Genomic DNA, 19,031 nt, shown 5'->3' on the forward strand with positions numbered 1-19,031 from the left:
ATTTCGTCTATATCTATTAGCATATATGAAATAATAAGCAAATAATTTTTTTTAAAGAATCAGCTGTCGTATTAATATTTCGATTGAATCATTGGTAATTCTAGAGTATTTCAGAAGTCATGAACATATCACGCAAATTTGTTTTAAAAGTAAGGGTAGAAAATTTATTTTATAAAGGCAAGAAAAATTACAGGTAACATGACATTAAATTTTATACTTTCATTAATAGTTTAAATTTTCTTAAAGATTTTTTCAGAAATCATGATAATTTCTAAAAGATTCAGATTTTGAACTACATTAATAGTCAATGTAATATATTTTGCAGCTTTCATACCGCAAAATATTTCTAAAATTTCTTTGTATATAAAAAGAAAATATTGAGAAAGGTTGAAAAATAACATTATAAAAACAAAGTTATAATTAATAGTTTTTTAGAGAAGATATTTAATTAGGAAAAGAAGAGTTTTTAAAAATAATACTCAGCGAGTTTTAAGAGCGAAGTCTTAATAAATAATTCGTTTTTAATCCCAAAAAGCAACCATTATTTTCTTTCTAAACTTAATTATTCTTTCTCAGAAACCAAGTATGATACGCTTGATTCAATTAATTAAGGAATATTGGATTGCAGAGTTACAATTTGAGCATACAAACCTAATAAAATAATATTTGTAAATGAAAACGCAAGTCCGGAGATACTGAAACAAATATTGTTTTAATTAAAATATCAACCCCAGCTCACTTTATAAATCAAGTTTTTACTTTCTATTTAAAAATGAATTATATCTTTTTGTACATTATTAAAAGAAAAGTAGTACTAAATTGCTTTTCTGCAGCCTTATATTTAATCCTATTTTTAGAATAGTTCAAAATCATCATCTTAAACCTCGCTTCTCTTTCAAAGAAACGAAGGAACGCGGAAATAAAAAAAAAACCCTCTTCATCTAATCGTTAAAATCCTAACGCTTATTAATTTTTATCCCCGAACAAAACAAAAGACAAAAAAACCACACTTTTAACAACGCGAACTCGCTGCATAAATATGTAATCCACTGTTACCCTTGATCGCTGATAAAGACAGAGAAGAGGCTAAAGGAGCATCGGGAGAGATCTGAAATGCGCATGCGCGTACATAAATAAGCTGACGTCACCGGGAGAACACCGAACTCCAGTGGAGTCCTCGCTTCAAGCAAATCAGTCTTCGGAATCCGCCCACAAAAACCTCCCATATTTTCCGGCATTCTCTGTTTTTAGGCTTAGCTCTGGCTGGCACTAATCTGGCATTCCCAAAACGGGAGGTGTGTTGCGAAGAAGATTGGCTGAGTGTTTCATCAGCCATGAATGTAAAGCAACACGTCCCTTTACCGCCCCCGATTAATACGGGGACGGGGACTTGTTTTCCTGGTCGGTATTCACCAACCTATCGAAGTGCGGATCCAATGCGGAGACACTGTATGGGAAACCCAGGGGTAAGTAAATTCCAAGGCTAAATACCATAATTTTATCAACCATATAAGTCAATTCAAAATTTCATGTAAAAGTGAGAAAAAAAGCAAACAAACTACTATTTTTTTCATCGAAAAACGTTAAATTTTTAGCAATATTAACAAAAAGTAAATTTTAACTTTATAATATAGTAATTTAAAAAGTTCCTCTTGAAATGATAATAATAGCAATTGCATATCCTGTGGTATTAGGCTTTATTCAATTTGAAAAGTTAAAGACATGATGAAAAAGGGAGAAATCTAGTTTGAATGTTTTAATTTGTTAGTATTTTTAAAATGGAATTGAAATAGATTATTTTAACGCTTTAATCATGCAGCATGAAAATTGATTTTTACTTGCACGAAATTTATTTTAAGTACAAACATGCTTAAAATTTTTTTGCACTCCATAAATATTTGTAATAATCATGTTTTCGGGTATTAAAATTTCACCAAAAAATATTTTATAAAATATATTGTAAACAAGAAACCAATGGCATTAAATAACCTTGAAAGGAAATTGCACTGTAAGAATTTTTCAGTCGTGCTGAAAAAGAGGGGTTTTTTGAGTGTTTTAAATGATGGAAAACATTTTTAAATATATTAATATCTGATAAAGAAACAATGATCTGCTGGTAAGATTTGAAGTTCAAATACGGCGCTCAACTGAATAATATATTTGTTTGAGATTTCTCGCGCAATTACGCTGAAGAGGCATTAAATATGAATATGGGGCATTAAGTATTTACATTCAAAGATGACTATTTTCTATAAGGTTCGTTTTCTCCAAGCTTAAGAATGGGACGTAATATTTCTGTTTCTTTAAGAATGAATTTAAAATTGTATAAAAAATAATTTTAAGCATTAAAAATAAGCAAAAGTTTAAAATTTGAGGAAATTTTTTTAAGAATTCTTTAGTTTCACAAACTGGATTTTAAAGGATTTTAATCAATACAAAAATGAGTTAAAGCAAAATATAAATTTTCTTGTAAGATCAGATTGTTTGAAATATCAGTTTTGTATTTATTTATCATTTTCCCAATACATTATTTAAGCATAATTATTAAACCAATATTTTCAATTTTGATTTAATATATAAAATGGGCATATTTTAGAGTTATTAAATCTGCAAAAGATATATTCATCTATGTTCTGTTAAAATGCACTAGTTATTTCTTTTCTTAAATATCCTCAAACCATTATCTTTATACAATTAAATAATTTAAGAGTATAAGTATTTATCGAAGTTATAAAAATTTTAAAAAAATATGTTAATCTTGCTTGTTAATATTTATTTTATTCTTTAAGTTTAGTTTTAGCTGGAATTTCAATAGTTCTTTGGTTGAAACAAAACGCAAAATTTCAATAAATTTTTTTTTTAATGATGTTGATATAAAATTTATTCAGGGTAACAACGTATATTTTTAGTATCGTTGTAAAAATGATTTTGTAAAAATTTCATCTAAATACATTTACTTTGTGTAAATTAAGGACTTTTTTAGTTATCAAAAATGAGAATTTAAACATTATAATTCTTAATAAATGTATTTCAATTATAAGGACAAATGTACACTTCTTATATATTCTTATCTCTTTCCTAATTATTTTTACGTTGAAAATCTATGCATTTCAAATGTTTCAGTACAAACTCTCCTAATTTTTAATAATTATATTATAACATTGAATCAATTTGCTTAACAAATAACCAATAATGTGTTAAATTCTAAATTTACTTGCTAAAGCAACTAGAAAAGGTCAAAATATATATGAGTAGGCTCAAAGTTTTGACGCGAAAAACTTAAAGAAATTTTTTTTTAATATTATTATTATTATTATTATTATTTAATTTTCAAAAATTTAATGCTTTTTATGCATAAAATTTCAAGAATAAATAACTCTTGACATATATTTTAATTATATCGTAAAAATGAGTTGCGGTTTGCTTTACTATTGCAAAAGAATTCTTATTTACAAATGGCGTGTACTGCAAAAAAGAAAGAAATTGGAGCCTTTCGGGATAGTGAATTTACATCTCTTATCTTTGAGTTTAAAAAACAGAGTTGACAGAAACCGAAGTTATTTTTGACGTGATTAAATTTGTTTAATTCAAGTTTAAAGTATTAAGGACGTTTTTATCAAAGCAGAAACGTCTAGGTAAATCCTCAGGAAGTAAAATATGCAGGGGCTTAAATAAATTTTATTTAGTGTAAGATTAAAGAAATGCCATGAATAAGATTTGAGTTATTATTTTAAGAACAATATTTTAAAGTATTAAAATTTATATTTTTCAAAACCGATACGAAAAAGACTAACAAAATAGCTGGATCAATTTTTTAAAAAATAAATCTAAAGTAGCTTCCATTTATGAATAAAAAGTATAAGTAAATGGAATAGCAAATAAGCAATAAGAATAGTTTTTTTTATACAAAAATAATTTTATGTCCTTCATAAAATAATTAGTTCTGAAATTTAAACATTTCCTTATAATAAAATACTACAGAAAACAGTAGATTGAAAAGAACTAGTTTCCTCATTTAAGAAAGAAAAAGTAGCTTGGATTCATATTTCAAATAACTTTTAAATTATTCAGCTCATCTTTTAAATTTGTGATGTATATGAGTAATACATAATATATATGTAATAAATAAGATGTGATAAAGTAATACATAAAATGATATTTTTGGTTTCTGAATTATTATTATTAAGTATTAATTTTAAAAGGGCTATTTCATGAAAATTTCATGAGTAAAAACCATTTTTAATTTTTCATCTAGCTTAGGGATACAGCTAATTACTAGGTGTAAAATTACTCATTGCTCTAAATTCCGCATTCTTTCAACTACATTCAGCAATCTTCCTTAAATTCGCTCTAAATTTCAAATAAATTTAGAACTCTTATTTGTAATCACATCAAAAATGGTCACCGTAATTTTAACTTTCTGATTTTTTTTGGATATAAATAACATGGAAACAATATACTTAGTACTAATTAAATAGTACTAAAAATATTTACGCAATTCGATTTAAAAAAAATCAAAATTTAATGTAAAGTTTTAAGTAATTACTTAGAGTAAGTTAAATAGGGGATTTCATTTATAAATTTTAAATAATGAATTTATAAATCGGCGCATTTACTCAATTATAAGTTGTTAACTTTATACTTTGGAGTCCGTGGGCTTAACCAATTGAAATCATGAAGGTATTCGACAGAACGAAATCTTCAAGATGGGATACGTTTGTGCATTTTAAAATTTTGAAATATTTAATGAAAATTATATTTAAAATTTGACGTGCATAATAGATGTATATAAAACAATCTCTAAAATATTTGAGCTCAAATATTCAAAGTATCAAATCAAAAATGACTTAATTTATTAAGCATTTGAAAAATGGATAAATTTGCTTCACAGAACTCATGAAAAATTAAGTAAGAATAGATATCATATAGTTAATTATAAGAAATCTGAACGATATAATTTACTAATGAAATAATTTGCTGGTTGGTGCATAATTTTAAGTAGGTAATAGATAAAAATTAAGTATGTTCATATCTGCACAGACTTTTAGTGGTTTTTTATATTCGATGTACCGAACTAATTAAAACTTCTACTTAAATTTCAAAAATCCTAATTTTTTACTTGAAAAACGAGATGAAATACTGTAAATCATTTTGAAATCATTATAATATTTTTATGTATGCATAATCGAGCATATACATTTATGAGAATATCTTTAATTAAATATTTGATACTGTGAATCGCAGAAAAAAACAATCACTCAAAAAATCAAATGCAAAATCATTAGCTTTAAAGTAATCAAAAACTTATTTTTTTTTTATTAAAATCACTACTGTATAAATAATTTTTAGAATATTAAATTTCGCAGAATTTAGAATACATAAATTGCAATATGGGGATGGTTACGTCAGAATACAATACGGTACAGTTCATAACTAATTATGTTCTAATATTAAATTATGAAATGCGTTTTATTGAAAAAACGTATTTTTGTGAAATAAGTTTTTTATTTACATTTTCCTTTCAAAATAAGTGTTTATTTTAAAAAAAAATCTGCTTTTTTTAATTGATTTTCATGCACTTATCATAACTATTTTTATAATACGAAAATTATGTTTAAAATTTAATTATCTTCCCGGATTCTTTTAATATTCAAGATTTTAACGTTTTGCAACAAAAATAAAGCAAAAGAGGAGTTTATGCAAATTTCTCTATTTATTTAATTGATTCGTATGTTTTCAAAGGAAAACAATAATATGACTTCTTACATGTTTTACGTAATTTGATAAAGCGTAAATTTTAAATTGTTCTTTTACACTACATACTAAACTTCATGTAAATTATATATATGCATAGCATTCGCCACTACTGATTATATGCCTAAAACAGTCGCTCAGAAACATAAAACACGTTTTTCCTAACAAGATTTTTGCAAATCTACCTCTGCCCTTATTTTAATTAAATTTCAGTTTATTCAAAATTTTAAGCTTAAATATATTTAGTATTTCACGGATATTTAGCATTTTTGTATCTGAATAGCATTTATCAATATATATCATTTCGTATCAACAGGGATTTTTCCTTTGTGTTATGTGTGTATAGGAAAAAAGAGATTAAAGAATTCATTGTGCCATTTATTATAAAAAATATTCCAATCGCAAGTTTGAATCTGTACTATTTCTACAAAATTATTTAGCTACCTTGAATCTCTTACAGTTTGGCCAGAAGCAGATAACTTCTCTTCCTTTTTGCTTCTTTATTCTGAAATTAAATATTTGCATTAGAAAATAGGTTTTCTCAATGGAATTTCATGATCTTCAAAGAAGTCATGGAAAAAAGTGTTCTGCGTGTTTTTTTTTAGCCATCACAAATGACTCGAAAATGACCATTATGAAGACTTTGCATTTCCACTCATATATTTTGTATTTATTTTGATAGTTGTTCTCGTCTACTTTCGTGTAAAATTAAAATTTAAAAATGTCTTGTTTTTAAAATAAGCAGCCAAATTTCGGCAATTTGTTTAATTATTGGTAGAGAAAAGTCGCTAAATTTTCTTATAAAGATGCTTTTGAATTACATTTTTTAACTTTTTTAACATAATTATATTTAAAGGAATTCAAAGGTGTCAACTTTTCCACCAAAATAGCCATATTAAGCAAATTTAAGAAGGATGGGGACTAAAAATTTCATTCAAGTTTTTGTTCTTAATTCTATTGTTGGAAGTCAAATGCATACCTTTCTTTTCAACGACGAAACTAAAAAATCGATTTTCTAATGAAATTAAACCTTAGTAAAAGATTAAGTCTTGAAGAAAAACCCTGTTTTTTCATTCATGTTGCGCGAGCAGAAAAAAAAATCAAGCAATTTCTAAGGGAATATATTTTATTTACATATATTTACCAATGTAATAATTAAATCCAATACAAAATTTATTAAAAAAAGTTTTTGTATTCGCTTATTGAATTTCTTTCTTAATACTAATTAAGAAAGAACTTATTTTCTTAATTATTTTGATTGATTACTGATATTACAGAAAAACTACGATTATTTTCAAATTCGAAGAAATTATGAGTATTGAAATTGTGCTAGATATGAAATTTCATTTTATTATGTTTTTAAATTGAGTCAACATTTCATGTTCTTTCTTTATATATTTTCAAATAATTATAAAATTGATAACCAAAATAAGTACGGATTTTTTTTCAAAAATAAATGTTAATGAAAGTTAGGCATTTATCCACAAACAAGTACATCTATTAATGGTGTTTAATTCTTACATAAATTGATCAGAAATATTTGAAATATTAAAAGTTTATTAATGTACAAATTATTGTTTTATTACCTGGCCTACCTAAGTTTTTAAACTAAGGTTTTAAACTAAAATCATTTTGACAACTTTAACTGAAATTAACAAATTAAACAAAATTTAAATGTAATACATTTTTAAAGTTTTGAACGCAGTTTAACGCTTTTTGGTATTACATTATCATTTAAAAATAATTATTTTGACACTTAAATTGGTTTTATGTTTAGTAATTTTGCATGTTTATTCAGAATAATTTGAAAAGTATTAATATAAAACACATGTGAAAACTGCGGTAGAATAGTTCATTTTTAACCGACCTTCTTTACGGTAAAGAACCGCCCTGACTCACCCGGAATCCCCCGATTACCTTCCCGCTCAAAGTTTTCGTTCTGTTCCCCATTACTATCGACACGAGAGCTCTAAATAGAACCGGAAATCTGTCGCGCCACTAAGCGGCAAATGGAGCTGCCTTTCGGTGGTGAAGTCGACTAGGAAGAGCCACATGAATATTCGATGCCGTATGAATTAAATAAGATGAAACTTTTGTTATTTATCTCTTCAGTTCTATCTACAAATTGAAAAGAATTATTTTTGTCAGATAAGATTTTATTTCATCACACACTTTAAATATGTATTAATATTCGTTTTAATTTATTTTGAACACGATATTTTTAGAATGCATGATGAACAAAATCTTTAAGTAAATTGTTCGTAAATATCATTTTGAAATTCAATAAATTAAATTTTATATTTGATGGTTTATTAAACTTTTATTGTAAAATTAAATATTCTTTTTTTTTTCTTTTTGCAATGAAAGAAAAACAATTTCAATGATATACAGGAACTAGTCTTTATGTGAATTTCGAAATTATACTTTCCAATAGATGGGCCCTAAATACATCAATTTTGTTGGTGGGTTGAAAAAAAAATGAATGATTTTTATATAGCCTGAAATATTTATGAAAATAATGATGAAAAAATAAATGGACAACAGCCACAAAAATCAAATTGACAACTTCCTTTAGCCTGGTTCATTTTTAAAAAAATGCACTTTTAAATCTGCATAAAAAACAAACAATTAATAAATTAACTTAACAAAATTATCTATTACAATATTATTTTTCTACATTTACATTATGGGAAGTTAAATATAATATAGCTAAATAAATTGAAACAACTGTTCACATGGAATAATCGGAAAATAATCTATCGTTCTATTCTGCGAAAATCTTCGTATTTTCTTGTTTAAATGTTTAATTTGTAAAATAATGTCTAATGTTCCTTCCTTCAAGATGAAAAAAGCTTACTTTATAAAATTTCAACCAATAAAATATCAATTTGTATGCAGGGAAAATCTGAAAAGCAACAATGACAAGAAATTGTGAATAATTTAAGCACCATCTAAACACTATGCTAAAGAAAAATATCCACAAAAGAAAGAACACAAAAATGAAATTCGAAATGAAAGCACTGACCAACATATCAGCTTCATCAGGGGGGGGGGCATTACCATATATCAGGGGTTTGCTACCACACTTACGGCATGGTAAAGCCCCCTTGATGACGCTACCATGTTGGTCAGTGCGTCCATTTTTAATTTCCATTTTTGTGCTCCTTCTTTTACGGATATTTTTTTTGTAGTGTTTAGATTATTTTCTGTCATTTCTACAATTTTCTGTTATTGAGCATACTGGATTATTCCTGCTTTAATGTTATTTATAGGATTCATGTCAGGTAAATAATTTATTTTGATTAATAATATTCTCCTCAAATATCTATCTATCTATATATATGTATATATGTATATATATATATATATATATATATATATATATATTATATATACATATATATATATATATATACATATATATATATATATATATATATATATATATATATATATATATATATATATATATATATATATATATATATATATATATATATATATATATATATATATATATATATATATATATATATATATATATATATATATATATATATATATATATATATATATATATATATATATATATATATATATATATATATATATATATACGTTGTATTAGAAATCTTAACTTAACAACCATGAATGTACACATATTAATATATATGCTTAATTTTGTTAAGAATAGTGGTGATCAAAGTCATTTAAAAATTAAGTTCATAAGAGAAAAAGTAGTATATATTTACTACCACTTTAAATATAAAAATAAAATTTGACGCCAAATGCGTAAAAGTTGGCAGGTATATATATATATATATATATATATATATATATATATATATATATATATATATATATATATATATATATATATGTATATGTATATGTATATGTATATGTATATGTATATGTATATGTATATATATATATATATATATATATATATATATATATATATATATATATATATATATATATATATATATATATATATATATATATATATATGCTTTGGTGAACGCAATATTAGCCAATAAAGTCAATAGAATAGCATCATTACTCAATTTTTGAACATAAATTCCTTACGATAAAAGGTAAATGCGTGTTAAATTGGAAATAATGATAACTTAACCAAAACTTACTGAAAGGTAGAAAACGCTTTTAGATACGTTAACACATACGTTGTTAAATTATTTAAAGGAAGCACTTCTCGGTTAAACATCATATGAAAGGATAAAGAGTTTCAACTGGACATTCATGTTAATGAGACAAAATCAATTATGCACAATGACATCGACTTTGCGTGCAGCAGTCACAGATGATACGTTGTGAAAAAATTAAATCACATACAAGGAGAAAATAATTTTAAAGGATAATAGACCCTCTTGTCCTCTAATGTATACTTTCTCTCTGTGAACCTTCGATTTATAATCTAAAGTTAAAAATTTTTTTATAGAATTTAATAAATTTCATTCATAACATAATATTATGTGTTTGAGTTTTTTACTACATCAAATCTTTTTAATTCATAAAGAAAAATGAAATCCAGAAAATAAAAAAATATTCAATTACTTATTTAACTGAAGTAAAACGCATCATTTTATGTTGAAAATAAATAAATAAATTTTTCAACATGCAACTCCGAGAAACGCAACGAATTTGTTTTTGTTAAGGCATGTAAAGTTACGAGAAATACGTTAACTGCGGAATATACTTTCCCTGTATACGAGATATATAATCTAAAGTAAAAATAAATATGTATTGAATTGAATAAATTTAATTTATAACATAATGTCATCGGTTTGAATTTTTTTTATAAAGTCAAAGATAGTTTAGTCAAAAAAAAAATGCAGAATGTAAAAATTTAAGAATGCAACATTAAATATAAATATTAAATCCATAAATTTTTCGACATCAAGATGTTTGTAACTCGGAATAACGTAATACGTTTGTTTTTGTGCATACATGCATTTTCCTGAAGCACGTGAAAATGATTTCATGCATACATTTCATTAAACGTTACGGCTTGTTTACATTTAAATAAACCAATTTAAAAAGTTCGAAGAATGACAAAAAAAAAATAAATAAATGACAGCAACTACGGTGAATTCTATTTTCGAGCATTTATAAAATTTTACTGGATCAAATACTCCAGAATTTAGCAGTCAAGCATGTAAAGCTATGAAAAAGATAGTGAAATTGATAGTGAATTTTGAAACGTATGCAAGCACATAAGTCTTGAATGAACCGCCAAATTTTAAAAAAAATTCTTTTTAATTAAGGCAAAAAGTGACTCTTGTGATGAGCTTTTTTTTGTAACAAACTTATTTAAAAGTCTCAAAAGCAAATATTGAGAAATATATATGTTTTTAATTTTTTCTAAACTTTTTTTAATACTTATTTTTATCCTAGAAAGGTGCTATTTGGTGCAATTTTTTTTAAAAATTTTCAAGCAACAAGGCTTAAATTCCCCTAGAATATTCTATTTGAATAGAAAAACTATCAACTAGTACCGTTATTAATTAATTTTTAATGGACAATAATAATCAATAGAATTTTAATGTTTCTGGAAAGTTTTCTATAAAAAATAATAATTAAGCTTTTTGAAGAAGATGTTTATTACAATTATAACAACTGTTACTAATTTTAAACTTCTTTTTTGACTACTGTTATGTAAAACTGCTTTGTAATGTAAAAATTGTTTTGTAACTGTTTCATAAAAAGGAAATGCCCTTGAAAATTATTGCTCTTTTTTTAACTTCGTTGATTGTTTTGCAGTTACAGTGTAAGATACGTATGTAATTTTTGTTCCAATACTACGCTAAACAGATAATCATGTAATTTTGCGCTAATACTATTTGAAACTGATAATTAGTATCTGTTGCACGCTGTATTTTTTGTTGCGTGTATAGTTCTTTGATGAATTAAATATCTAACTCAAATTTTGAGCATTCTTTATTTAACATGCTGCCAGTTAACTGAAGGAAAAATTCTTATTTCAAGCAAAGTTGTAGTATATGTTAATGCAAATCAAATAAAAAGAATGGAGTTATCGAATACATAATTCTCAGGCATCTTAAACATTATTGAAATTACCGTCAGTGTTTCAGTTTATACTAGTATAAATTTAGTTAAAAACATGCAACATTATTTTTAAAAAAATGTTTTCATATTACACTATTCCAAAGTTTAATGAAAAAAACTACGCTATTTTAAATAATTGTTATGGTGTTATTTTTGAGTGGGAGATTCTTAGTTTCAATTTCCAAATTTAAATTTTCATTATATATTACTGAAATTTTGTCAGCACTTTTGCGCAGAATCAGATTTGCATGGTTGTTTTAACTTAATATTTTAATGCTGATAAATGACAGGTTTAAATATTAAAAAATTAATCCCTTTTATCATTTTGATTCCTTCTTGTTTATTTATTAATGACGATGTAATAACTAATACATAAAAATCATGAAAATAAAACAATGTAGACACATTTATGTTCACTTACGCTTTTAAAACTTTTCTTATGCGTTTTTCTAAAATATTCAAATCTTGTTTCAGCGCTTTTGTCTTTTACTTTACTTGCACTATCTGAAAATTTCTTAGGAATGTATTTAGTTTTTTTTATTGTAAACATTTCATTCTATGAAGAGTTTGCTTCAAACCGCATGTCTGATTTTCAAAACATTTTTTTGGAAACGTTTTAATTAAACTCTTTATTTTAACAAGGAAAAAACATAAATGAAAAATACTTTCAAACAAACTGTTACTCTTTTATCTTCAGTTTTATTAATTATTAAAGAAAAAAATGAACAAATGAGAGTTTTTAAAAATGTTTTGCTCAAACATTTTTATGCATTATCCTATTATCATTAGATTCATTCAAAAAGCTCACGTTATTTTCAAGCTAGCAATCATAAGAACTCAAACATTAGAGTGTTTTAAATATTTTTACTGAATCTGAAATTTAGAACTTAAAGGTAAGAATCGTTATTATATTATATATATTTTTAGATAATATTGATGGCAAAGTTGATGAAAACTCTAATAATAATAAACAAAATTTTTCTTTTAAGGGAAAGATACGCTTTCATTGAAATTTTATGTCTATTTTTCTTTAAATAAATATAAAAGTAAATAACAAATCTATTAAATACTCGAGACTAAAAACAAATAACTTTATTTACATTCAAACATTTATTTAACAACGCGCATTATGCTCCTAGAATTTCGTATAGTTAAGATTTTTATGCTTTTATATTTCCTTTGTTTAAATCAAATGAATCCGGGATATAAACTCAACAAATTTTATTCATTCCTATAAACTTTACTTCTATCTAAACCTATTATTTTTATAAAATATTCACGAATCATTTAATCAATACAGATCGATTAGAATCCGAGAGCCCAAATTAAAAACATCCCTTAATGGAAATCATAAAAGTATAACTTTTTATTGGTTCTCCTATAAACTTAATTATACAAAGAGTAAAAACACAGAGCTACCAAAGATACACGTGGTTTGTTTTAAAATTCCTTATTTACGGGATGAAAAATAATATATTGGAGTTTGACTGTATGTATTTGATTTACTCAAGATCACGTGACAAACGTTGAGAGGTAAACGCCATTTTGAATATTTCATGTCTTCCCATCCTCTCCGGAGAAAGACTCAGAGTCTAACGTCGGAAATAAATTTATCATACTTTTAAATCCAAGGCAGAACGGAGAAAAAGCCAATTTTGAACTTCTTAATTTTTAATGAATCAAAATAAACACGAGAAGCCTTTAACAGGGCCAAAGGTGGGTTGCTACATTTTCTTCTGAAATTTCTTTTTAATATATTAGAATATGTGACTATCATTCTGGCTTTAAAAACTAAAATTAAGTTTTCGGTGGTTAAATGAACAAAGGGAGCTTCAAATGCAATGTTTATTATTGCTTTTTTTTTCTGTGTGCGGTGAAGTCGTCGTTAGTAACAGGTGGTTAATACTAAAGAAAATTCTCAAAAATAGAGAAGGAAGTGTTTTGAGACATTCTCTTAAGGATAAGGCTCTGATCTAGTTAAAGATTTGAATGCATTATTTCTGACAAACCTTTAAATTTTGATTTGTTTCTTGCAATGAAAAAGCTCTACTTTGAGTTTAGTTTTAAATTTATATGATAATTTTATTTTCAAAATTAAATTACAAGTAAAAAATTCATGTAAAAGTTTATTTATTTTCTTTATGCCGAATACTATGCATTATTTTATACATTATTACTAACGTATATAACAATTTATATTGTTAATTTATTCATTAAAAGTAAAATTCCAATATTTATTAGTAAATATAAATACTATTTGATAATATTTTAAATTGCATGAATATATTTATGAGTACTAGTAAAATATAATGAATCAGTATCAACAAAAAATAAATCTTAATTAAAACGTAAATAAGTATAAAAAATATGGATTATTTTTGTATCGAATGGACAATTATTTCAACCCTATTTTTTCAGCAACCCTATTTTTTCATTTATAGCTGGAATAAACAGATTCCCAAATAATGAATTATTTCTAAATTTTACAATTAATTGAGTAAAACAAAAACACTCAAATGTGCGAAGGGAGTTATATTAAAGCGTATTTAAAATTGTGGTATGATTGAAAGAGCATTTATAATGAACATATAACATATAGTTGAAATAAACAAATTCCCAATTATGATGGATTATTTCCAATTTTTGCAACTAATTGCGTGAAATAATTTTTTCTAACAAGATCATTTATAGGAATTAAATAATTAAATAATCATTTTATAGGAATTAAGAGGAAATAAAGTTTTTATTGATTTGTTGAACATGAGAAAGTAAAAGCGAGGAAATGACAGAAACAATTCTTCTCTGATGCATATTAATGAAAAAATTGGAAAAGATTTTTCTCTACTTCTTTTTTATTCGAGTTATATAATTAAAATTTTCCTTATTGTGAGTTAATAAAGAGATTTTATTAATTTTTCTCAATTGAAATACATTTCTAATTACTCCTTTAATTCAATAGTCGATTATTTAAATGCATATTTTAAAAATAAGTTAAATCAAAATTTTTGTCCTCAATGCAGTTTATTTGAAAAAGAGATACATGAAATAATATAATTTTTTTCATTTAATTTTTAAACTTGTCAAATTAATTTCTTTCTTGAAATTCATAAGAAGAGACTGAAATAGAACAGTTTTTCTTCCATTATTACTTTCAAAGTCTGTAAGCTTTTTAAAAAAGTATGAAGTCTAAGCTTTCTCTTTATAACTTTAATGAATGTATAAATGAAATTGTGTCTGAAAATTGATTTTTGTTTAATTCTTCATGCTTGAATCTAAACATTGATACTATATTGCAATTCTTAATGTTTGGGTTAAAATTATTTTCTCGTTCTTACATTTTACAAGATTTGTGATTTATAATAAATTAAAATATTTGTAACTTTTTTTCATAATTTTTAGATAGACATGTAGCGTTTAATATTTAATAAATTAAATCACGTTTACTGTTATATTGTTTCAGTTTTGCATAGAAAACATTTAGTTCTTAAAGTTCTTCCAAATTTTGATATTGTAACTATTATGTTCATACGAAATATATCGTTCGTAAATATAGAATTCTTGTCAGAGAAGCGGAAGTTGGAAAAATTAGTTTAATTCTTAATTTGATTTATAATTCTCAAATTTAAGAATTCAGTTGAGACATTATTTCAATTTTCAAAACATTTGAGATTGTGGATGGAAATATTCAAGAAAATTTCTTAAGAGTTTTCTAGAATTTTTAATTACAGGAAAATATTTACTTTACTTTTATCAGGCGGGATTCCAATATTAAGATTTAAAACTATTTATTTTCTTTAATAACTGCTGAATCCCTTCTTAAAAATTGCCCCAGTACGCTGTATTTCCCAGTAGAGCTATAGTAAAGTTATTAAATACTATATTTTCCACTATATTATGTCTATTGACTGTAAAATTTTGTCAAATTTTTGGATAATGACGCAAATACAACAGCATTTTGACAGTCAGTGTAAAAATACGCTATATTGGAATATTTATAAATATGTCTACTGCTTGTTAAAAACATCATGCGTCTAAATATAGAGCTAAAAAATAAAATAAAAGAACATATAAGAACAAAAAGCTGAAGTAGTTTGTTGTAAACCATAACGCATGTTAAATGAATAACAGCAGTTTTTATTAACTAAATTTTTTTGAACTTAATATATTTAAAAAATCTACTATAACCTTATAAAAATGTATCCATCTTGCTTATTTCATGTTACCATGACTTTAATCATTATGACCATTCCAGAAAAAATTTATTCTGAAATTTTAAATAAATCAATAAATAAAACGTTATTTGGGTTATTCTTCGAAAGATGTCTATCTGCACCAAATCATTTGAAATTCTTCAAAAATAATTTTAAAACAAACAAAATCATCTTTAAGTAGTTCTTAAAAATAGAACATTTTATGCAAAAATAACGATCTTAATCTGCATATTTTGATGACTCAAAGTCTTTACCTAATATTAATGAAAATAAGATCTTCAATTATAAGACTTTCTAAATTTGCTTTAATACTCACGAATAAATTTATAAACTTGATTAATAAATTCAGTCATTCAAACTACATCTGCCTATGTGCTTATTAAAATTTAGATTAATTATAGCTAATATTGTTTATTCAGCTATAAGCTAGTAATTATTTAGAGAGCTTTTCAGTTTAGTTTTATTCAAAATTACGAATATGTGTTCTTTTAAAAAAAGTATAAAAAAAAGCAAAGGGTCCAAATTGCGTGTGTTATCTTGTTTAAAAGGTCTGCAAAAAAACATGCTCATAAGCATTCCGTTTATAGTTGGATGTCTTTTTAAAAGAGCAAACTTGTAACCATAGCATACTTGCAATGAGAGTACATTAAACAGGAAACAACTTTTACAGGGGCAAAAAGCAGATTTGCTACATTTGCATAGAGTGATATGTTTAAGAACATATAATATATATATATATGTTAAGAATATATATATATATATATATATATATATATATATATATATATATATATATATATATATATATATATATATATATATATATATATATATATATATATATATATATATATATATATATATATATATATATATATATATATATATATATATATATATATATATATTAATTCAATCTATTTGTTGCGCTGTGGACGATCGCAGGTTTTTAATCCTACTATAATTTTTTTTTCTCTAAATTTTCGAGTATCTAAGAAGGTTTTACTAATCAATTTGTTAGATACGCAAAGGCTTGCCTAACAAATTTGTGAGGCTTGTTAGGCATGCTTATAGTACTTACATTTGAAAACGAAATTAAGGTTTAAAAGGATAATGATTTCTAATATCTGAAAAAAGGGTGGAACTACTCTGTAAAAAAATCCGGATCAAATCAAGGTAAAAAGTAACATAATACAGGGTGGAAGTACATTTTGCCGAAATTAAAATCCATTTTTACCGTAAAAATATTACGGAACAAAAAATCCGATATGCCGTAATTCTTACAGTAAGAATTACAATAAAATCACTTAATCACTCTAATTAAATAAGCATTATTGCAAAAATTACAGTACAATATTTTACGATGAAAATGGATTTTACGGATGATGCAATCAAAGTGCCAGTACTTTGTTTCGTAATTTGAACCAGAATTTTTTACAGAATATACCGCATATTTTAGAGCTGATTTAAATAATTTAAGCTACTTTATTTCATTTGGAATAAATTACATAACTTTATATTCAAAGTATTTCTATAGCGTTTTATAGTAATTAATTTTATAGTTTTCTGACATATTATTTTTAAAAAATAAAAATAAAATTTTACAATTTTCACATTTGCCGTTTTTGTTTAAATGTAACCTGATGAATAAATTTTTATTCAAAATAGTTTTATAACTTTAAAACATATTTGAATTTTCATTTACTGCGTGTGTTCAATGCTTGATTTAATGACAAATTAAATCTTTTAAGAACAAGTATTTTGAAATTAAACCATAAAGTTTCTTTCCTGATATAAAAATGGTAAAGATTCTGTGCCGATTTTTTGATGATAGTTTCTGAAGAGGGGCGTAGATGCGTCATTAACAGCAGGAATTTCGTATTTGACACATCTTGTAATACTTCTAACGACCTAGCAAAGTTTTACTACAACTCTTAATCTCAAACCCGAACTTCCTTTGAGGGCGGGACCAAGTACGTGTATATTTTATCCTTCTACTCCACGTTGATAAATTGAATTTGGGAATAGTCCGGCTAGGGTTCAAGGATTTTTTAGAAAAGGTTTATTTTCTGCATTAACGCTTGCCAGTTTTATTACATCTTTCCTTCTTCTTACTTAACAATTATTATAAATAGTTATAAAAATTGCTTTTGTTTTAATGGTTTTATTAGGATGTATGGTATCGTATTGAAAGGAATGAGATTATTTGTTATAATGTTTGGAGATTGCTTAGAATGAATTTGAGAATAGACCGGCAGGGCTTAATGATTTTTTTAAAAAAATGTTTATTTTCTGCATCAACCCGTATCAGTAATATATATATATATATATATATATATATATATATATATATATATATATATATATATATATATATATATATATATATATATATATATATATATATATATATATATATATATATATATATATATATATATATATATATATATATATATATATATATATATATATATACAACACTATAACAATCTATTTTTACACAAATACTTTTTAATTAAAGTAAAATTACTGTAAAAATTTCGGTATTTTAGGTTTTTGTTTCGTTACATGTTTTGGTAAAAATGGATTTTACGGTATAAAGTTTCAGCACCCTTTTTAACCGTAATTTCATCTGGAATTTTTTACAGCGTGTTACACCTTTCCTTCCTCCTACTTAAAAATTGTTATACGAATAAGTAATTCAGCTCTTTTTTGTTTTATTGATTTTATTTTGCTTTAATGGTTTCATTGGGTTGTATGGTATTCTATTTAATGGATGAGAGGCTATGTTATAATGTTTGGAGATTTTTTAGAGTGGATTTGTAAAAAGTCTGGCCAGGAGTCAAGGAGTTTTTCAGAGAAGACTTATTTTTTGCATTAACGCTTGCCTTGCAAGTCTTATTGCATCTATCTTATTTAACAATCAATGCAAATAGCTGAAGTATTTTTCGGTTTAAATTTATTATTAAGCTG

At 24.7% G+C, this 19,031-nt stretch overlaps 1 protein-coding gene across 1 annotated transcript in view; it reads left to right on the forward strand.

Annotated features, from left to right (window-relative positions):
- Positions 1-1,164: 1,164 nt before the first annotated feature.
- Positions 1,165-19,031, forward strand: part of LOC107456091 (abnormal chemosensory protein 6) — a 75,943-nt gene continuing 58,076 nt past the window's right edge. The window contains exon 1 of the mRNA XM_071187633.2: positions 1,165-1,466. Within this exon, the coding sequence (XP_071043734.1) occupies positions 1,335-1,466 (132 nt within the window). The 5' untranslated portion in view covers positions 1,165-1,334. The remainder of the gene's footprint in view (positions 1,467-19,031) is intronic.

This window comes from Parasteatoda tepidariorum, chromosome 11 (assembly GCF_982258835.1).
Source record: "Parasteatoda tepidariorum strain Cologne lab strain chromosome 11, Ptep-v5.0, whole genome shotgun sequence".
NCBI lineage: Eukaryota > Metazoa > Arthropoda > Arachnida > Araneae > Theridiidae > Parasteatoda > Parasteatoda tepidariorum.